At 40.5% G+C, this 23703-nt stretch overlaps 1 protein-coding gene and 1 long non-coding RNA gene across 2 annotated transcripts in view; one reads left to right on the top strand and one right to left on the bottom strand.

Moving 5' to 3' along the window:
- Positions 1-886: 886 nt before the first annotated feature.
- On the top strand, positions 887-3260 carry LOC311026108. The gene is made up of 3 exons (XR_014598447.1): positions 887-1498; positions 1766-1927; positions 2846-3260. It is a non-coding gene; the product is annotated as an uncharacterized lncRNA (long non-coding RNA).
- A 1104-nt stretch (positions 3261-4364) lies between these two features.
- Positions 4365-23703, bottom strand: part of LOC311025298 (protein phosphatase methylesterase 1-like) — a gene marked incomplete at its 5' end in the record, with an annotated part of 249179 nt that continues 229840 nt past the window's right edge. Inside the window, 9 exons of the mRNA XM_084028148.1 lie at positions 4365-4520; positions 4984-5131; positions 5204-5312; positions 5666-6127; positions 6372-6535; positions 8377-8446; positions 8597-8687; positions 8820-8974; positions 9404-9455. Coding sequence (XP_083884274.1) covers positions 6428-6535; positions 8377-8446; positions 8597-8687; positions 8820-8974; positions 9404-9455 — 476 coding nt within the window. The 3' untranslated portion in view covers positions 4365-4520; positions 4984-5131; positions 5204-5312; positions 5666-6127; positions 6372-6427. The remainder of the gene's footprint in view (positions 4521-4983; positions 5132-5203; positions 5313-5665; positions 6128-6371; positions 6536-8376; positions 8447-8596; positions 8688-8819; positions 8975-9403; positions 9456-23703) is intronic.

The raw sequence follows: 23703 nt of genomic DNA, 5'->3' as shown, positions 1-23703 counted from the left end.
CGTAATTACGAGAAAAGATCTCGTAATTATGAGATCAGGATCTCGTAATTATGAGAAAAGATAAAAGATAGTCCTCTCTCAGTGGCAATGATGGCGCTATCGCAGTTAATCTGCTATTACCACCTTCTCGGCTTGAGATACTGGGAAATTTTGAGGTTTCTGGAAATGAGGATGGTTTCAATATCAGTATGTCAACACTGCGCACGCATCTCAAGACGTTGGGATTCCTGATCTCATAATTACGAGATGTTTTCTCATAATTACGAGATCTTTTCTCCTAATTACGAGATAAGGCGTCTAATTTTTTTTTATCCAGTGAATGCAATGCGCTTCCGTAGGCTACTCAAGCATCCCAACGGTCAAATGTTTCTTTTCACAGTTATTTACTGCTTACAGCTGAGAATCTCGGGAAAATAACATGATCATTCATATTTGAAGTTTGAAGGATAATCATTAGTCAGAGCTGAAAGAGTCATTCTTAATTTGAAATTTTGTCTTGTATATTTTATACAGTCTATAGTTGATGCGTACGTAACCTTATGTCACTTTAATTTGACCAGATAAAGAGGAAATATTTAAAAGTTGCACTTGTTTTTTTCGCGTTGTGACCGTTCAGCACCACAGTTCGTCTGCACTGACGTCGCGGCAGCAGCAGCAGCAGCCTCCAGCGCAGGAAACACCGGAGAGACGACACCGAAAGCTTGGATTTATTAACGTTACGTGTCTACGTTTTACCACCGCCAGGTTAGCGTCCAGTAGATTTATTTGGTTGACTATTTAGTCATTTTTCAGTGACTGTCGATGAAGACGGCGCCTTAATGGAGAAATCCGGTCATTTTTGACCCCATTTCCGTTGTCCTCAGGGTCATCCCGACTTTTTTTTTTATCACCGCCAAGTTTGGAGCGTCCAGTGGATTTATTTAGTTAATTTTTGAGCTCCAGACCAGACGAAAAGACAAAGAAGGGAAACGAGTACCCCATGGTAAGTCAAGTTCTCAACTTAAGCTCAACTTTTCCAACACGTATGCTAGCACAGCACATGTAAAGGCTAGCTAACTGTTAACTAAGGCGTTAACTGTCTTAGCGCTTCGTCAGATGCTTAATAATATTGTATGGTTGCATAATATATTAATACCAACAAGGGAGACGAGGCAGCAGTCTAGCATGTGTTTCTAGAATGTTCAGTTGTCAGTTTTGCGGCCATGCATGTGGTACTAATATGCCTTTGTAGGCAGATGCCAGTATAGATGATGTAGTCAATTTTATTCCAGATTAAGACATAGAAATTATTGAAATGCAATGAATGGAGCTCAGTGTAATTTTTAAATAATTTCTTTCAATATGACATTGATGACAACCATAGTTAAAACATTGTTTAATTATATTAACATTAACTTAGAACTGCAATGCTGTTTTTGTCTCCTATATAGGTGTCAGCAACAGCAGCGACTGTGAAGACATCATTCGCCCTGGCCATAGCCCTTGTTGATCATTCTAGGTAAACCCTAAGTCCCACATGTTTACTTACACTGTACTACTGCACATATGCAGAGTATTTCTATTGAACCTGAATCTCAAAGAGACGGCTTGGCCCACTCGCTATGTGCATTCTCGTTGTTGGGTGTGGAATGCTACTGACCCTCTATAACACATACATCAAAGGCAGTGCAATGGACGAAAACAATATAGCAGCAAGTGGCCACCTGATAATACATCAAATGGTCAATGTGACAATCAGCCTAACTCTTTTTTCATTGTGTTTCAGGTCCAATGATTTGTGACCAGCGTTAGATGTAAGCATCGAGGGTCAGTTGGTGTGTGAAGGAGCATCGTTTGTTTTGGGGCTTGCTGTTGTCTTCACGTGCTACTCCAACTTCAACCTCCAATATCAGGATCAGGCTGCCTGCACACTTGAATTCATACAGAGGTAAGTTTGAATCCGATATCGAGGCATTAGCGTCAGATGTGTATTGCTGTATAGTAGGGCCCCACTCTGAATCTCAGACTCCCAAACTGAGTAGGTAGCTGATTGATGTATTTAGTATTTCCATCACTTTAATTTAATAAATTCCACAATATAATCATCCTATTTTCAACATTTTGTTGTTCTGGATTACTATGGGCAGAAATATGTGTCACTACAAACTGAATTTGAATCATTTATATTTTAATTTGAATTGACTAATTTATTAGTTTGGAACTGAATTCCAATAAACTGAATACAGGATAAGCAGTAGACGATGGATGGAGCAATTCAAATTCAGATATAAATTATTAAATATATTTTTTAGTGACACACAATTCTGCCCAAAGATAAATCTTCTAGAGCAAAGTGTTATTGTACTATTTCAGTCACTGAAGGTCAAAGGTCCCAGTCAAATTGTATTTTTGTAACACCGTAGAAGTGCCACATTGCCATAGCTACATTTTAGTCACTGAATTATCCACAACACGTTCCTGTTTCACAATAAAAGCCTCGTTATGTATTGAATGGATTCTGTCCATTGAAATGCTACAGGGCTTTTAATTTGAAACATATACAGGAATTCTTGAGTTTGTATTAACAGCATAATGCAGTAACACAAATTTGACAGTAGCTGGACGCAGATCAGACAATAAGGAAGCTTCATACTAAAATATGAGCAAATACAGGAGACTTATGGAACAGAGGGAATTAGAAATAAATGCCCGTCTCTAATATAAGCCTGCTTCAAATAAAGCCCTGTTATCCTCTGTATGTGAGGTAAATAAAGGCCCCGGCCACTATTTGAGAATTTACGGTATGCTACAAGTGATTTCCTAATTCTTTTTTGTGTCTCTTGTTTTACCTTGCTATGCTTTGTAGAAGCTAAGTTGGGATCAACCCAGAGAGAGGGACAAAGGCACGGCGGGGGAAAGTGACCAGCAAGAAGAGTGGGAAAATGGACAGGCGACATCCCCGACATGTGTGCACACTCTTGAGGATGCTCATGGATTTTGAGTGGGACTTTGTGTGAGTTGGACATTCACTACCCTGACCTGCACTCATTCACAACAGTCTTTTTATTTGTAGGGGCTGTATTTTATTATTTTTTATTTCATTTTGTTAACAAATTTCACCCATCATGTTTAATGTTTAAGCTATTGGGCCAGCACTCAGTATTGTTCAATAACATGGTTCTGTGAACCCCCAAGCGTAATGGGGGAGGCTATTTCCTTTTGAAACAGAGAAGTCACAGTACTATTTACTCTGTCCGTAAAGTACAAATGTTTTCAGCCCATCACTCATCAGATACATACACACACACACACACACTCACTCACTCTCAAACACACACACACACACTCTCAAACACACACACACACACACACACACACTCACCATCCACACTATTTTTGTTGGTAAGGGATTGAGTATTTGAATGTTTTACATGTTATTTTCTGTCAAACTCAGGGGTTACTCTAATAAACAAGAATAATATGAATATTTCCTGTTGTCTTGTTTATTCTTCCCAATTGTTATTTTTCATTTGCTTGTTAGTTTTTACAGATGCTTGTATCACCGGTTCCTAAATGTTTTGGGGAAAATAGTACCTGGACTCAGCGTGCTTATGAACCAGCAGCAGCGCGTCACACAAACATACAGGACCTCATCCTCTCAAACGACTTTAATGACAGGCAAGTCGTTACATTTGTCAATAAAAAAAAGTCAACAAGAAAGCGATCGCTCACAGCGCAAAGGCATCAACGAGACGCTCAGTAAGAACAGCGGCGTCAAACAAATGTAATAAATGTGGGTATTATTTGTTTCATATTTGACATTTTCACGGGCTTTTATTCTGAAACTGTACATCAGAATGTTTTGATACTTATGGGTCACACTACCAGGTCATATACTATAACTCTGAAGTGGAATTATTCCTTGATAACAGGACGTTTCCTTTTAAATTGAACCCAAAATCATGTGTAATATGTCTCATATTTGACACTTTGATGGGCTTTTATTTTGAAACTATACATCAGAATGTCTTGATACTTAATGGGTCACACTACGGGGTTGTATACTATAACCCTGAAGTGGAATTAGTCAGTGATAACAGGGCATTTCCTTTTAAATTGAATCCAGTCATATTTAATTTGTCTCATATATTTGTCAATCATATTTTGAAAAGGCACAAGCCAAACAGTTACTCAATGTCAATGCAGATTAATTTATTCCAAAACAAACAGAAACAAATACAAACATGAATACAACTTCATATGAACAAAACCAAAACTGCCCTACAAATTCAGAGACAAATGGAGAAACCAAACATGTGAGTTGCAAGAACGATACGACTGAAGAGCTAGAATCACAGATATTGCTGACTTCATTGAAAGGCAAGTGAAAATTATGACAGATCCTGTGTTCGGCAATATACAAGACTCTCAACCAATAACTATGATTAGAGGAACAAACAAACCTAAGCCACAGTTTCGTCCTGGAAACAAGGGGAGCAGTTTTGCTACCACTGTAGGCCCTCTGGAGAACAAACATCTGTCTGCAAGGAAAGAAAAGGAAATTGACCAAACGGGAAGGAGAGCATGCATCTGCTGTGGAGGAGGACACACGTTAGTGTACAGATGGGAAGAATGCCTCATGAGAGGAAAATAGGCTTCTTGAAGGAAAATGGCATCTGTTTTGGATGCTTGTGTACAGGGCACATCAGTAAAGATTGCCGTAAAAGGATTTCCTGCTCAAGGTGTAGCCTTAAACATCCCACTGTACTTCACAAGGAACCCGTTAAAGATTCCGAGCGGACGCAGAGGAGCCCAGAGCTGCGTGTTGATAACGCACTGATGTCAAGTGGTCTAACAGGGGCTGGAGACCAGGACTGCAAACTGCCTATTGTACCAGTACAGGTTAAATCTAATAAAGGAACCAAAATTGTTGTCACTTATGCTTTCTTGGATCAGGGGGGCACTGCTGTGTTTTGCACTGAGAGCTAAATGCGAAAGCTCCACCTCACAGGGAGGAAGGGCCGCATTCTCCTCCGAACCATGGGCCAGGAGAAAGTTGGAAGCAGCAACATTGTGTCAGGACTGGAGTTTGCAGCACTGGAGGGGGACAATTTTCTCGAGCTGCCAAGAGCTTATACGCAGGAGTCCATGCCTGTGAACAGAGGAAATATTCCGACTGAAAGGGATATTAAACAATGGTCATATCTGAAAGACATTCACTTACCTCAGATTGATGCAGGAATAGAGCTTCTTATAGGAATCAATGTTGGGCTGGACTGTCAATGGTCCACTGACAGGAAACAGTGGAGATACTGTCAGCATTGATGAACAACCTGCAATGTCAAGAGAGGATCAAAGATTCTTGGAGTTTGTCACCAACTCAGCAAAACAGGTGGAGGGGCATTACCAGATTTCATCGCCTTTAAGGAACATTGATGTCAATATGCCAAATAACAAAAGAATTGTTGAGCAGCGTTTGTGTTTTCTGAAAAGAAGGTTTCAGAAGGACTCAACATTTCATACTGAGTATAACACCTTTATAAATGACCTGGTGGCTAAAGGCTATGCTGAGAAGGTGCCCAAAGAGGAGCTGGACCGTGGTGATGGGCAAAATTGTGTTTGACTGTGGAGCAAGATATCAAGGTACATCATTGAATGCTCAACTTCTACAGGGCCCTGATCTTACCAGCTCTCTGATCTTGTGATCATGGCCCACATTGAATCCATGTTCCATCAGGTACAGGTGCCTCCTGACGACAGAGACCTCCTCAGGTTCCTCTGGTGGCCAAACGGGGATATGGAGCAACTACCTGCTGAGCATAGGATGAAGGTGCATTTGTTTGGGGCGACATCATCTCCCAGTTGTGCCAACTTCGCTCTCAGAAAGTGTGCAGAGGACTATGGGCATCACTACAGTGAGGAAACGGTGGACAAACTATTGCACTGCTTTTATGGAGATGATTGCCTCGTGTCAGTGGCCACGGAGAAGGAAGCAGTGTTGCTTTACGGGAATCTGGTCTCTTTGTGTTCAAAGGGTGGATTTCTCTCATAAGGTGGTTGAGTAACAGGCCTGGAGTGCTGGAAGCCATCCCAGAGAATCACAGAGCAAAAGGTGTTGAAGGGTTGGACATGGAGCTGGACTCGTTACCTGTGGAGAGAGTGCCAATCGGATTAAAGAGAGAACACACATTTTTCTCATTGTCCATCCAGTCGACTGTGTCTCCCGTCTCTTTTCCAGTGTTTGGCTAATTTTGACATTTGGAATGCTAAGAGGTACAATCTTGGACCTGGTAACCCTATTCCCCCTTTCTCCCTAAGGGGCACATCATTTACTCAATTTGATTCATGCTTTTTTCGCTTCCCAGAGAAAATGTTTCACTATATTATCATACCTCCTAAAAATGTCACATATTGCTCTTTGTAGGAGCCATATTGTGTCACTGGTGGATTATTTGTCTTTTGATTTGTTTGGTCTGGTTGTCACGGTGATACACAGGGCTTGGGTCACGTGGGCACAGGGGATGATTGCCGTAGGAGATATAGGGAACTGGATCACCTGCACTGGGGGAGGAGAGAGAGGAGTGTAGGTAGCCGTAATATTTGTTGACCACATTTGTTCAGTTTGTTGCTTTGTTACATATTCGCCACCAGTGCACGTTTTCCATCCTTTAGGCGTGTGTAATCTAGCCGCTGAAGTAGCTGTGATCATTTTAAGTTATTAAATGATTGAAACTTACCTGGACTCAGCGTGCTTATGAACCAGCAGCAGCACGTCACACAAACATACAGGACCTCATCCTCTCAAACGACTTTAATGACAGCCAAGTCGTTACAAGGTTACTTTCTAATAGTTTATGATGTTTCGTTCTATTCACATTTATTAAATTAGGTGAGCGTTAGTTCCGGTTCAGGGGTCAGAGGGGGACACATCACGGATGGTCAGTGAATACAACTTTCATCATTCCCATGAACTGGCCAGCTCACGCCCACAAGATGGCGCGCTGAGCGTATCTCTATTTCCTCTCCAGCGCTCTCACTCACGGTGTCACGCTGTAAAAATAAATATAGAAAAAATAACGAATAGGTGTTTTTCTGTACATTACACAGTATACTGTAAGACTTCCCTGTAAATTTACAGTGAAATTCTAACGGTGAAGTACTGTATTATGATTGTACAGTGTATTGCTGTGAAATCAAAGCATTCTGGGAGTCATGACGCTTGCTCAAGCATCCCAACGGTCAAATGTTTCTTTTCACAGTTATTTACTGCTTACAGCTGAGAATCTCGGGAAAATAACGTGATCATTCATATTTGAAGTTTGAAGGATAATCATTAGTCAGAGCTGAAATAGTCATTCTTAATTTGAAATTTTGTCTTGTATATTTTATACAGTCTATAGTTGATGCGTACGTAACCTTATGTCACTTTAATTTGACCAGATAATGAGAAAATATTTAAAAGTTGCACTTATTTTTTTCGAGTTGTGACCGTTGAGCACCACAGTTCGTCTGCACTGACGTCGCGGCAGCAGCAGCAGCAGCCTCCAGCGCAGGAAACACCGGAGAGACGACACCGAAAGCTTGGATTTATTAACGTTACGTGTCTACGTTTTACCACCGCCAGGTTAGCGTCCAGTAGATTTATTTGGTTTACTATTTAGTCATTTTTCAGTAACTGTCGATGAAGACGGCGCCTTAAAGGAGAAATCCGGTCATTTTTTACCCCATTTCCGTTGTCCTCAGGGTCATCCCGACTTATTAGAAGCAAAAAACCAGACAAAAATTGACGTCGCCTAGTACCTGCCTGGCAGCCTTCCAGACTCGCTCCAATGCTAACCCATTGGGGCAACTTTTATCTGCTTTCCTGGGCCTCAGAAACCAATTCCAAGACCTATGCAACACAGGTTGGGTCCATACGAGACACCACGGCGCTCGTTTAGCTCAAATAGTGTGGCAAAACAACATAAATATGTGTGTTTTAGCATGGAGTTATTCACCTCAAATCACCCCGTAGACATTAGCAGTAGATAGCCGAGCGCCTGTCGTCCCTCCCAGTCACCGCAGAAACGAAAACGTTTTCCTCGTAGTTTTGATTTTGTATCCATAAAGAAACGACCGAGCAGTGCAGTCGTCATGTCCGTAATAAATCCATGAAGCTGTTATATCCATATGTATGACTATGTTACAACATAGCAACGATAGCTTCAGCTAGTAAAGTTGCCCCAATGGGTTAGCATTGGAGCGAGTCTGGAAGACTGCCAGGCAGGTACTAGGCAACGTCAATTTGTCGTCTGGTTTTTTGCTTCTAATAAGTCGGGATGACCCTGGGGACAACGGAAATGGGGTCAAAAATTACCGGATTTCTCCTTTAACGTACAGATGAGAAGCAGAGAAGACATTCTTTTTCACCTGGCCTCCCATTGACACTCGTGCTGACTCCATGTTTCGAATCTGGCCACTCTTCACACTGACGGCAAAGGAGAAGCAACACAGGGGAAATGCTTTCAGCGAGGTTCTTTTCGGTTTTAGTAAATAATGTGTATGACACTATATGCTACCATTGACCAAATTGCAGAGTAGTATATTTTAGTCCAATCATACATCGAAGCAGGTTTACCTCCACTCAATGGCATTCTCCAGAGATTTAAATGTCTTTGGCCGACTTCTGAGGAAATTCTGCATACTGTTCAAAGCATCCATCGCTGTGCCTGAATGCAATAAACAACAATCACTTGACATGAATACACCGATTAATACGGAGATCATTTGATTTAATTACGAACATTTATCATGTTAATTAAGCGTCATAAATAGAAAAATATCTGTCTCCAGTTAGTTACCTTCTACAACGTCAATGACACAGAGGCCAAGCAGGGATGGTATATGGTTGGCAGCGGCAGTGTGAACTGCAATGGCCCCACCCATGCTGTGTCCAATAATCATGATGGGAGGTGGGCTCTCCCCATAGAGCACCTCCACCACTTTGCCAATGTCCCTTTTGAAAGAAAAGGCAAGAATAACCGTTTTACATTCCTGTCATGTGTCAGTGTTTCTGTGTGTACAGTCAGAGACCTCCAGACAGAGTGTATAACGACTAATCACTTCATTTTCATTTTAAAAGCATATTTATCAACTCATTCATCTAAATGCACACCATCACAAGAATCCATACAACTCTCAAATGACTTTCTTCCTTCTGGACTGAGCCGTGAAAGCAAGACCATACAAGGATGCACCAAACATACCCTGCCTTTAGGTGGGAAGCTGCACGGACGTAAGCTGACTGTGTGTGTGACTCGATTCTGTCGGCTGTCCTGCAGGATCATTACTGTCCCCTCAGGCTTCCCATATTTTTCTGTGATTCAAGGCCAAGCTGTGGAGAGTGAGTGCGTATGTTATATCAACTGCACACAAAGCAACTTACTTGGCCATCGTGTCCGCAGAGAGATCATCAGGATTTTTCACTTTTGTGTCACCTATAGGTAATGAGAGAAGCACATTTTACAACTTGTTCCACCAAAGAAATGAAGATGCAATGTATAATCTCTATAATAAAAAAAGGGCCTGCATTCATATGCAGAACCTTTTGGTACAGGAAATGTTCTGGTTCCCGTTTGTAGTCAGTGACTAATCACATTGGCAGGCTTTGGATGATTGCAGGTAAACAATCCATGGGAAGAGCAAAAAGGGGAACACACTGGCCGAAGTGCAATCAAGGCTTTAACTTTTTATTGGTTTAAAATTAGCTTGTTAACTTGCTACTTGTGAAACAATCCAGTTGAAAACGTCATCTCTCAACTCCAACTCCAGTCTCGCATCTCAAGTTGCTAATCGGACTGTAAACAATGAGCAACACACAGAAAGGGAAGTCTTGACTCTGGATATCTGCAGGTTAATCTAGCTAGCTAGCCAATCAGTTCTGAGATTGTGCACAGAACAGTGTCTGTGAAATAAACGCAAAACTACAATATGTTCTAGAAATAGATCAATGTTAAGGGCATATTACGTTATTACAGAATGCAAATGGTGAGCTAAAATCGTGAGGATGCAGTGATCAACATTTTATTTTTTTAATTCATTAAGTAGACTATTTCCCATTATAACTATGCAAACTAATACATCTCCATCACAATCTCAATTTCCTAAACTATAAATAAAATATGTCTAGTTACATGTTGTCTCCCGTGACAACCTTCATTTACCATGAGCTCGAAGGTCCATAGCCACCACCCTGCAGTTGATCCTGCTGCATATGACTGCCTGCAAAGACACATACGGAAACCATTTCATCAATCAAATAGCGTATAGCAAAGACGCTGAAATTAAAGAACAGCTCCATAAATATTCTATTATGAACATGCACTGAGTTTCTAATTCGTTATGAGGTATTATGCTCACAGTGAACACCGCCCAGGAACGGCAAACGCTCTTCTTCTACGGCTGCGGATGCTGTGATTATTTTGGATCAGCCTCTTCTTCTTCAGTAGCTTAGCATCCTGCTTCACTGCCATCTACTGGATATGAAATCAACTACAACACACCAGTGTTTACAACATTTCTTATGATTTGAAAATGCTCTTAATGTAAATGATTTGCCCACTGAAGATTGTGCTCATTGTTAGAACTCCTTCAATTTGGTTCTTCATAGGAGGTGACTGTGAATTACTTTGAAATGTGCAATGGTGATGTTTTTATGTGAGTTTGCGCTTGAAACTTAAAAGCTTGTAACTTGCCTGCGTTCATTTGTACTCTCCAAAAGTAATAGCTTGTTAATAATAATTTGGAAGCTAACTTTGACGGCCAACAAGATTGTTTGCCTGTAGCACATAGGCCTACCTCTGGTAAATCACTACTCACCTACTAATGCTCTCTTTTGTTTAATTTCCTTCCTGAGAGGCTGCTGAGCCCCTCACACGTTGGAGGGTTTCATCCCCACTCCAAAATGCCACTAATACGAAGCAAAATGACTTAGTGGACTAAAGCGAGCAGCCAAGACGAGAAAGGCTGCATCGGGGACACTCGTCTGGAAAAAGAGCAGTCCTACAATGACGCAGCAACGCAGATTGCGTCATTGGTCTGATCCGAGCTGGATTCGAACCGGTGAAGACTGGGCCAGAGTCTCCTGCGCATGGGCATTGCGCACTTATTCTTTAAGCACCTGCTCTAACCACTCGGCCACCGCGCGGTGGTGTAGTGTGCTGTCACTAGACCCTTTATTTATCATGAGCTCGAAGGTCTATAGGTCCTGCTGCTTATGACTGCCTGCAAAGACACATACGGAAACCATTTCATCAATCAAATAGCGTATAGCAAAGACGCTGAAATTAAAGAACAGCTCCATAAATATTCTATTATGAACATGCACTGAGTTTCTAATTCGTTATGAGGTATTATGCTCACAGTGAACACCGCCCAGGAGAGTGCAGAGTGTCCTCCTCCATGAAGCAGAAGCAGCACAGGACCATTGGCTCCACTGCAGAAAATTCTGAAAATGTTCAAGGTAGTCAAGGAAATTCAGAACATAGCCGTGCAAGAATTTATGGAGGACTAAACATGACTTAAGTATAAATAAATAAATGAATAAATAAATGTATAAATAAATACAGGAATAAATAAATAAATGCTGAAATGAATAAATAAATAAATAAATGCTTTATATTTATTTCTACATTTCTGTTCACCTACATTTATTTATTTCTGTATTTCTGTATTTGTGAATTCACTGCCAGATTGGGGAATGCTTAACTTTTTTTCTGTACACCATATCTGTGAATTTTTTTGCCTATTATAGGACAGCGTGTCCAGGAATCCATGCGGCGAGTGGATCCTGGTGGAGTTTTGATGCGCACCCTTCAGCTGAACCCAAGAAGGCGTAGGAAGTACTCTGTTAGAGCACCGAACAGTTTATGGCACATCGATGGAAATCACAAACTGATAAGGTATCGAAAAAACATTAACCATCTCAAGCATCCACTTTATTGTAGATTTTACTACTGTAAGATACTTACTACCCAGTTTAGTGTATATCCAGAGCAGTTACAAAAGCTCATCTACAATTTTAATTAACCTACAAGTATCACTGCAAGCCGGACTGGGATTTATCAATGGTGGATGGATCAAATGATTTAATCCATCAGTGTTCTTGTGCATGCAAATCAGTTTTACTGACTTCTACCAGCATCAAAATTAAGAGTAATGCTGGTTGGTTCTTTGAACTTTTAGGTGGGGTGGCTTTTTAAAGTGGTCCGAACAGGTCAGTTAGAAACTGTGATAAACTTTCTGTTTTTGGCACAGTACTGAAATTGTAATATTTGTATATACAGTCTGACAGGGGCTAAAATGGCTACGGCTCCCACACTGTGCACCCAATATTCCCAAATTAAAGTGGCACTCGACATTTTAACCTCAGCCATTGTCTTCTATGAAATCTAATATGCTGGAGTACAGTGCTAAAAACAGAAAATGTCAGTGACCAAAGACTAAAAACTCTTAAAAAAGACAACTTGCAGCTGGCCTCAAAGGCTATTTTTAATCAAAATACTCACCAGAACCTTGTATAAATTCGGGTGTGGGTGTACATTTTGTGAGCTGGATTGAATACAAAGAAATGGTGACCTAGAAGTATATCAGGATTTTATTTATGTTTGTGTGTTAAAGATTTCAGATAAAGAAGTTCTGATCAAATAGGCATATACAGTATGCTCTGTGTAAATCTGGCCTCAACTTGCACATACAGAGATGCATGATGCAGGTAGTGGTACTGATCTTAATCTGTTCTCATGCATATCTATTTCAGATGGCGTATTGTTGTGCATGGTGGTATTGACGGCTTTAGTCGTTTGATTGTATACTTGAGTGCCGCCACCAACAATCGTGCAGCAACAGTCCTAAAAAGCTTTCTGGAAGCTGTCGATGTCTATGGTGTGCCATCACGTGTGAGGTCAGATAAAGGCGGGGAAAATGTTGATGTTGCACGCTACATGGTGGCTAATAGAGGACTGAACAGGAATTCACACATTGCTGGCAGGAGTGTCCATAACCAAAGGTAACATAATCTTCCATTCAAAATTTATCAAAATAACACTTTGTAAAAGATGGCAATATAAACTGACTTAACCTGTCTCTTCAAGTCTATCTTAATACAATCAAGCTTTTGTGGCAGCAGATTATGAGCTTTTCAACATTAACGTTAGTGTAAATATCAAAAGAGTTGTTCTCTAATTGTCTCTCCGTAATCTATACTGACCAGGAGAAGATTACTATTCTAGTGTGATTCCAATGTAAGTGATGACAAATCTAGTCCTCATTCTGTAGTTCAGCTGAACTTCATTCTGAAGCATATATGAGGCTTCAGCAGTCACAGAACAAGGCCAGCCATCACTTACAATAGAATGGTTAGCATTAGATTTTCCACAGCCAGTATAGATGGACAGAGGAACAACTACAGCAACAAAAAACTCTGTCATCATACATGTGGGCATGTGAGCATTGTTTGAAGACAAACTTGAAAAAATCAACTTATCCTTTAAGAGAATTCAAATTAAACTTTTTCATTAACTGTTATTTAGAGTGAATATTGAATACATCACTTATTACTTACGTATTTAATTCAGTTCTAATTTACTGTGCTTATCATTGATGGGAGTGTTGTCATACACCAACAGTAGGTAAAAGTATTAGGTAAAGGTATTTTCCCTGTATGTTTTGTTTTTGTTCATTGTAGGTAGAATAAATAGTTTTTCCTTTATACCCATCAGAATCGAAAGGCTCTGGAGAGACGTTTATGTGGGAGTTCTTGATCTCTTCTACACCATCTTTACCAACCTTGAGAGAGAAGGCCTTCTCAATCCTGACAATGAAATGCATCTCTATGCTCTGCACTGGTGCTTTGTGCCCCACATACAGAAGCACCTTCAGTTTTTCCAGCGTGGCTGGAACTGCCACAGACTACGCACTGAGGGCAACCAGTCACCGCTGCAACTGTGGACTCGCCATGAGCATGAGGCGCAGCAGGGCCCCATACAGGTTTGGATTTATTCAGTAATTCTGTTTTACTTTAACTTTTAATTTCCTACATGGGATATTGTCAACATTATCTCTACTTTATGTCCATTATAAAGTGCATGTATCAGTAGCAAAATGTAACTATAGTAGCCTGTTGTTCAGGAACTAAATGTGATGGATTTATACTGCCTATCATTGTCACTTTCAACACAATAAGGTATTGCTACAATGTTGTGGTCAAACAAGGAGCAGCGATTTAGAGAGAAAATTATACATCTTAGCTCTCAAAATTAATGTATTGGCTCTTGGAAATTGTAGTCAAGCTCTTTCCAATGCCATAGCTGTTTTTGGGGCATAGATACAGAATCCCAGATGATAAACAAGTGATATTTCAAACTAGCTTCTGTAAAATGAATTAATATGGCTTACAGTTCTGTAGACATATTGACCATAAAAATCTTTAAGACTTTGATTTTGATTTACCCTTTATCCTACCGTTTAACCTCAGCTCTTGCAATTGCAGGTTGACACGGAGTTTGGAGTTGACTGGACCGGACCGTGTGGTCACCATCAGCCTGGTGTTGTGGTCCCTGAAGTTCAGCTGCAGTGCTCACTGACTGACCAGGAAGTTGGAAGTCTACCAGACCCTGATTGCCCTCTGTCCAATGTGTTAGATGTCTATGTACAAAGTGTGAGCTTATTATCAGAAATGCTCCAGTAAATCCATATTGCTCACGTTCTGATAAAGAAGCCGGTATTATGGTTTAGCAGTTCTGATATCTTTGTTTCAAGTGTCTAAAATGATTTAAAAAGAATGGTAATGACAGCATTTTTATTTTATACCAGATGTCATAAAACTTGCTGCATTGTACAATATGACTGCAAACAAACTTTTTGCAATAAGCAATTTATGTCTATTACTATTAATGAACTTTTTGTGAACCATTAAGTTTAAACATTGAAAACCATTATGGTTATGTAACAGAGCCTTGTATGATAAACTGTCCTGTAGTTATCAAGATAACTTGTTTTGAAGTATTAATTTCACATGTGATTGGAGACTTAAGTCTCTGAATCAGAAGGCTCGAGAAACTGCAACATGCATCCTGTTTCAGAACAAAACCACAAATAAAGAACAGCAACAACTCACTTTGTCTCTGTAACAGTCTCCTGAGCTTTAATACAATTGTGAACAGTGAGATTAAACCTAAAAGACAATGGTATAGGCATGAAGCAAATAACAAATATGCTTCACCACATCACAAGCATGCAGACCTTTTTAATGCACCAGTGTTACACACACTGGCAGAACTAGGCCCTAGTTGATATCACTCTTTCAAATGCTTTTATGCTGCAATCCAAATTTTGTTGCTGGACAACAAATGTACACTAAGGTGTACAGTGATATATTGATGTGTCCTTAGACCAGTCCAAACCCAGTGTCAGTGCTACAAATAGCAGCAAGAATGTCTCTTTCAAAGTTAGAGGACTCTTTGTAATGTCCTGGAAGTTTAAGCAGGTGGAAGAACTGGGGAAGTTGCTCTCCACCACGTTAACATCCAAGTGTCTGGGCAGCACATTCCACCCTATCCAGAACTGCAGGAGTTTCCCAAGGATGCTTGGAGACGCTACCAAAATAGAGAAGAAAGTCAACATTTATTTTATTGCCTGAAATGATTTTGTATCATCAATCATAAATGAAGTTGAAAAAAGAACGTAATTTGACTTAATTTCTTTGAATCTCTTTACTGCCTCTGTAGGATTTGGTGCAATTTGCCAATCTAAAAGTAGTTGTTCAAATGTTCAAATTAATACTGGATCAATTAATATACAGAGAGCAACAAGTTATTGAAATAAATGATGTAATGTTTAATTACGTAACAAACCAGGGAAGCCTCTCTCTTCAATGGGATCTAGATCAACTATGTCAGGAGCTGGCACACATCCCTGAGGTGGCACCGAGTAGTTTGAGTTGTTGGCCCTTGTTGTCTCCCTCACCTGTGGTCTCGTCAACATGCTGACAAATCTACCTTCACTTCGGGAGGAGTTGGCACTTTCTGTGGCAACCTCAACCTCTACCTCACCACTGCTCTGTGATGGTCTTGAGTAAAAAAGAGGTCATTTTTGTTAGTTTGGCTAGTATATTTTATATTGCATAACACACTCACAAAAACACTGCAATCTAGTAAAACTAAAGTTTAAAAGTACAAAAGGATGGCCATATAAATATAATTAATCAATTCCATTCAAACTCAACTTTCCCTCAAGACCAATATCCAGGATCTATATCCTCCACATTTGGATGCACAACAATGTATGAACAATATGGCTTTTCAGAGGGATTTTTGGCATCAAAATAACTAATATTTGGGCCCACAATAATGAAACATTAGATGTGCTGATTTGTCATGTTTGCCCTGCACTAAGACATCTATAGTTACAATTGTTTAACACACACACACACACACACACACACACAAAATGCTTTACACCTAGTGTAAAGCAGTTTTGTAGAGCATACCTCATGCATTCATCGCTATGAGCTTTTATGCGTGAAAAAGGGAACTCCTCTCCACACCCGACACATTTCTGAGGTGGTCCAATTAGCTCATTACTGCAATCTGGACTGTCCTACAAACAAGATCATTTTAAAAATTCAACAAAAGCAATAACTATGTGACTGTCATTCACAGTCTGCACCAGTTGAAAAGTGAAAAACTTACAGGGTCCAGATTCAGGTTCCTTTGGAGTGGTCGTATGAAAAGAGTGGCATGACCAATCTGGGTTTGGGGATCTTTCAAGTGTCTTACATGATAACCCTCATTGGGACAGGGGATGAGGATCAGGTGGCGACTGCGTGTTGTTCCAGAGATTTTGAGCAACTCAAATCCACCCCCTCGTCTGAGTTTTGGATAGGCTTTACACAGAAATTCTTTAAATTCGTTTGCATCTGTATGGCTACCTGAAAAGAGAACATAATAATAAAATAACAGGTCTAATATAGAAATTACTTAATTTTTTGGGAAAACTTTTAGCATTTGGAGCGTTATTAAGACAAGTTTTTGACAAGCATGTCATGGCTGGTCCTGTAGTCCTCCATCCTTCTCATCTGGTCCTGTAGTCCTCCATCCTTCTCATCTGGTCCTGTAGTCCTCCATCCTTCTCATCTGGTCCTGTGGTCCTCCATCCTTCTCATCTGGTCCTGTAGTCCTCCATCCTTCTCATCTGGTCCTGTAGTCCTCTATCCTTCTCATCTGGTCCTGTGGTCCTCTATCCTTCTCATCTGGTCCTGTAGTCCTCTATCCTTCTCATCTGGTCCTGTAGTCCTCCATCCTTCTCATCTGGTCCTGTAGTCCTCCATCCTTCTCATCTGGTCCTGTAGTCCTCCATCCTTCTCATCTGGTCCTGTGGTCCTCTATCCTTCTCATCTGGTCCTGTGGTCCTCCATCCTTCTCATCTGGTCCTGTAGTCCTCCATCCTTCTCATCTGGTCCTGTGGTCCTCCATCCTTCTCATCTGGTCCTGTAGTCCTCCATCCTTCTCATCTGGTCCTGTAGTCCTCCATCCTTCTCATCTGGTCCTGTGGTCCTCTATCCTTCTCATCTGGTCCTGTGGTCCTCTATCCTTCTCATCTGGTCCTGTAGTCCTCCCTCCTTCTCATCACCAACTATGACTCAGAAGGTAAATCATTTAAAAAGAGACACGCTATATTGCCATGAAATCCGGTGTTCCAATCACTTCCATGGCCACAGGTGTATAAAAGCAAGCACCTCGGCATTCAGACTGTTTCTGTTTCCTCTCAGGAGCTCAGTGAATTCCAGCGTGGTCCTGTGATAGGATGCCACCTGTGCAACAAGTCCAGTCGTGAAATTTCCTCGCTCCTTAATGTTCCACAGTCAACGGTCAGTGCGATAATAACAAAGTGGAAGTGATTGGGAACAACAGCAACTCAGCCAAGTGGTAGGCCACGTAAAATGATGGAGCGGGGTCAGCGATGCTGAGGTGTATAGTGCGCAGACAGAGGTCACCAACTTTCTGCAGAGTCAATCGCTACAGACCTCCAAACTTCATGTGGCCTTCAGATGAGCTCAAGAACAGTGCATAGAGAGCTTCATGGAATGGGTTTCCGTGGCGATCAGCTGAAGTGATCATCATCATCCTCTTCATTGCTGTCCTCGGAGATCCTCTGCCTCTTCACACTTACCTGTGCGTCCTCTTCTCTGCTTCTCTTTGTGGACGAGCTGCAGCCTGAGGTTGAGGGAGTGGAATCTTCTGGCCCCTGAGGAACCAAGGATGGATCTTCTTCAGGACGGCTCACACCAGAAGGGACGGAGACGGAAGGACAAAAGGGAAGGCGACCGGGAAACATCTCTTTACGAAATCCCTGCCAGACGCTGAGAAGAGTGAACTGCTGAAGTCTGAAGTCATCATCTTCGTCTTCATCCACTTCCTCCTCTTCATCCTCGTCATCAGAAGCCTCAAACATGAAGCTGTAGCCAGAATCATCGCTCGTCCATCCATCGTCCTGAACGTCCTCCTGCTCGCTGTCCTCATCTTCGGAGAAGTCTCCAAAAAAACCCAACCTGACCTACCTCATCCACGAGTCCATACTCACGTCCACCTCGTGCAGGACGGCCGATGACGTCGTTGGCACCAACTGAGGGGGAAGAAAATTCAAAGTATAAGGATTTATCATTGATTTAAACCAAGCAATAATCCTGTTTAAATTAGCCAATGTTAAAATTCTAAAAAAAATTAAAATGTTTTGACTTCACACATATATAGTATAAGTATATTCAATATGTGGCTGAAAAAGAGTTTTTGTGATCGGAAACTAAATGATTGAAAATATGAGGCTGTTTACTGTTAACAGCATTAAGATGAATTAAACCAATAATAATAATAATAGTAATAACAATAACTATTATTTTAGCTGTTAATATTAACATATTATGTATACATTATTATAATACCCAATACAAAATATACCAATATTAATAACTATAATATTAAATATAATACAAAAACATGACTGTAATGATAATATGTTATTATTATTATGATTATTATTAATCATAATAATCATAAAATGGTGTAAATATTCATGTTGTTGTTATATAGCGATGTAAATAACCTCAATAATACTATAAATATGATTGCAATCATCACTAGTGATTACTTTGTGCAAAGACATGTATTCTGCACCAAAGAATAGTCGGGACTTCAGTTCTTCTTCCAATCTCCCGACGCTAACACTGATAACAAAAGAGAGCATGCTTTAACAGGTGGCTCAGACTCCAATGAGAAAACATGCACTTATAGGCCAACTATTTTACCTCAACCAGATGCTTACATATTATTTTTGGCTAAATAGCAGAGCATTTTGTTCTTATTATCTAAATCTTACTTGTTCAAGGTCATTCGGGCTGCAGGTTTTAACTGAATACACACGAGGCTTTTCTTTCCTAAAGGTTTTTTGAAGGCATTAATAGTAGTAGATGCTCCTCAGACACAAATCATGGGAATGCTCTTTGTTTAGTCAACTATATAAAAAAACAGACTGGGAAAGGAAAACTAAAGTCAACATAAAGGCCCTTCTAACCCTAATGCTGTAAACCTCATACATGGACCAAATGGCTGCTCTCTATTGATTGCCACCATTAACAAGCATATGGTTCCAGCCACAAACATAAAGCAGAAACATAATTTATCAGATGTGAGTATGATCTACATGATTCTAAATACTGAATTAACTACAAGGGAGTCTGTTTGGTGAGCCACACTTTGCTGGGGGACACTAAGTAGAAGGTAAGCTCAGATGATACATTCATTATAATATGCAGTTGAGATTCTGTTTCTTTCAGCTGGCTTTGATCTCACTACTTCATTGAAAATGAATAAATGTCCAGAAAAAACACACAATACTGAACACATGGCAGAAAGAAACTAAGAAATCTGAGCAGAGAAAATTATGGTGCAACAGGCAGTTTGACATAAATCATCAAAACAAGGAAAATAGAAAATAAAGCTATTGATCACATGAACTGTGATCCACTCACAGTATCAGTGGGCTTTTCTGCATACAGCTTTGAATATCAAACGACTTCAGTCAGAAATGAACTTGACTGATGCAAAAATACAGACTTACTCCAATGCAAGGTATTTACACATGTTCTCGTCCATCTCGTGGCTGTTTATCAAACTAAATGAGTGGGCCAAAAACACAAACAGTCTAACTCTCGAAGTGGAGAAAAGGGAGCTGCACTCTCACCCCCTGATCTCCAGCAGTCGACTCTTGCTGGTGACTGAGAGGACGTCTTCATTCGTTCCGTCGAATGTTGACAACAAAGAATATCTTCAACAGGAATCATTTTGTGACGAGGGGCTACAATTCTTTGAGGGTCCGTCACTGTGGTATTATCCAGCCACCGTGTTGTCCTTCTGTAAAAAAGAAAAGAAGAAAAAACGACAAGTTTAGAACGGCCATAAATTGTTCTCCTTTTTGGCATACGGGACGTGGACAACTCATAACGCACATAACATTTAAATCAGCAAATGTAAGAAAACCATGAGTGCATCATGTAATAACAGATTAGCATGTAATGTAAACTATGACGCTCGATTAATCTTTTAAAGGTTTGATACGTAAACATGCTATTTATACACTTTTCCAACATGTATGCATGTTAGGAAATTGGGATGCTTTTAGAAAAAATAACGTAAACTTGCCCTGAAAAAGTAGAAATACCTCATTTCTTGGTGACAAGTTATGAATGGAAAAATGCGTCTGAGAAGTGAAAGTCACATTTCAGCTTTACAATGTCAGCTTTGCTACTGTGCTCCATGCTGTGGAACACTTCTAAAACGTGTTAAAAGCACAGTCATTATTTGTAATAATGGATATTTTCATGTTTAACTACATCATCATACTGTGAGGTCAATAAGTTCAGATGTTTATAAAAGGGACACTCATATTTTTTATTTATTTCATATTTATATTTTCTGTTATTTTATCTAAAATAATCACTGTGCTCTTGTTCTTCCATCAGGCAATACGGGGGTGTAGTGGCGTCGTTACGCCACAAGAGGGAATATCCCCCCAAATGAGCAACCCTGTCGAGGAAACACAGCCCATACACACAGTATGTATTCTGCATCCGGCTGGACAGAAGCAGAACTGTATTGCACTGTGTTTTCTCAGACTGTCCAGTAAAGCAATTGAATGAAGCCACACGGCGTCTTTATTGAAGTGTGCAACATCAGCCACAGCAGAGAGTCAAAGGGCTGGTGGTGCTGTTTCAATAGGCTGCTGGCTGTTTCATTGTGTTCCGTCTCTATCTGGACTATACACAATGGACGATTAAAGCAGTCTTGTTTACTTGAACTTTATTGCATGAGTGCAGTCATCATCTCACAACTGTAACGTTATCTCAACTGGTTCGCGAGCGCGGTGTAACCTCTAGATCAGTCCCCCATACAACAGTACTTAAATAAACAGTCCTATTGTTACACTGGCGAGGGAGACGGTCAAAGAGGTGTTTATGTATGAGTGCGTCCACTTCAGCGGGAAATGAATAGTGATAGTCATCAACTACTTTCAAGAATGTTTCCTGAACCACTCCTGAACCAATGTTGCTGTATTACAGGAGCATCATCTTACAATGCTCCATAAACACATCCAGTAAGATCCGTCAGTGCAGGCGTGCTGCACAGTGCTGAATAAGATCATATTTCAACCATTTGGAAAACAATTCATAGAAGCTAAATGTAGGTATTTTTGTTAAAAATCAAAATGCATTCCTGTTACTCTAGATTTACAGTCAATATATGAGAAATATGCAGCCGTTTAGCTGCAACAAAGTTAAACCTCAACATGATGAACGATCAATTCAAATCATTTCGAAAAGGAAAAATGGCAATTCCTCACAGTATTTTGCATGCCTGTAGCACATCCCTCCACTGGTACACCCCTGGCCACAATTCTTACAAACATGTGGTTTCTCTCCAGCATGCACCCTCATGTGATACATATACATGTGGGGTTCTGAGTGAATTCTTTTTGCCACAGAAAGTTGCAGGATTTCATCCAGTGACTCCGCTAAAATCAAAGAGAAACATTTTTTCCCCCCAGAGTTGGATTATCTATGATTACTTTAAATTTTAAGACAGTTTCTCATTTGTAGATATTTCCAAAAATGTTGTTAGCCTTTGTAACAGATGTGGATAGGGCATGAAAGGACCCAAGGACTTGTTTTCCAGCATTTATTCTCTGCAGAAGGCAGTTTTACACATTCATTGCCTGTTGTTCCTTCTCTGCACCTCTGTTCCATCAACATGCAAGGAGACAGTGTCTAACCTCTAAATACATTGTGGTACCCGACTAGCAGTATACCTTTTATAGTCCGACAACGCCACCCCCTGATGGGCAGGAGGACCCAGAAATCTTCCCCTGAGTGTGGTGTGGCTAATACTATATATTTCCCCCAGCAAAGGGACAATGGACAAGAGGCAGATATACAAATGTATTCCAAATGTATTATCATTTAATTCAAAGGCTAAAGCAAAGTTAATATAGGTGTTAAAAATACTGCTATGAATAGCTGATGGATTCTCCTCAGTCTAGGAAGGTCAGATCAGCCAATGCAACACCTCTGCTCAGGACGCCCCTGGTGAGACAGAAGAAAACGGAGACAACAACTCAACACCAGTAGAAGCATGCAACACAACAAGCACTAAACACTTGAGACCTGGAGATACCACTACAAAATATCACACCGTGTTGTAGTCTTAAGTACACACCACTACAGCGTCTCCCAGTGTGGTCCCTCGACAAGCAGCAAAGCATCAGTGTGGATCCGGCCTTGTACAGGGATATCCTACGCAGAAGACAAGGTTAGGGAGGAGAACCACCAGCATTAATAGCACCACTAGTCCAATGAACCATGGACAATGGACTAGTATGAATAGAGGGATGGTAGGCCCAACGGCAAAATCACAGAAAACCAAACAACAAATAAAACTGAAAACAATCAAAAAAACTGCCTACTAGTTAAAGAACAAACAGTGACTGGCCTGGTCCCTGGTTTCAAGAGAAAACAATCCTGTTAGTGGCCAGCCTCATTAAACAGCATAGCATTCAAACAATTCAAACATGACACAAAAATAAAGGCCTACTTTTCAGTATGCTCAACTGTCCCACAGCACATTGACAAGTGAAGAAACACTGAACGTTCCGTTGCTACAAACAGAGAAAATCATTAAAAGGACACGTTCAAATGCAGATAACGCATTCAATGGAAATGTGCATATTGAGACATTTACCAGTGCAGCCCAGCAGCTCAGGTCACATTGAGGTAGTCACATCACTATTAAAAACTCCCTGCAGAAGCCTGTGTCCTCCGTGAAGAGTGGACGCACACTTCTAGAAACTACCCTATTAAAATGAAATACATAAGTATTAAAACTCAGATGGCAGTGATTAAAACATGCTCTACCATGACCAACAGTACCTCCAATGAAGAAGGGAGCCCAACTCACACAACAGTGTCCAGCAAACATAAAGGGAGTCTGACTTGCAGCCAGCAAACATTTACCACTTCCTGATTAGTCATGTGACTACCAGGTGTTGTGTGAATGTGATGCAGCTATGTTGTGTGCCTGTCTGCAGATCCCCAAACATTATACATTATTTTAATATTACAGTTTGTTCGAAGAGCTATTT

This window comes from Eutrigla gurnardus (genome assembly GCF_963514095.1).
Source record: "Eutrigla gurnardus genome assembly, chromosome: 15".
NCBI lineage: Eukaryota > Metazoa > Chordata > Actinopteri > Perciformes > Triglidae > Eutrigla > Eutrigla gurnardus.
This window is presented reverse-complemented; position numbering and strand designations above follow the sequence as displayed.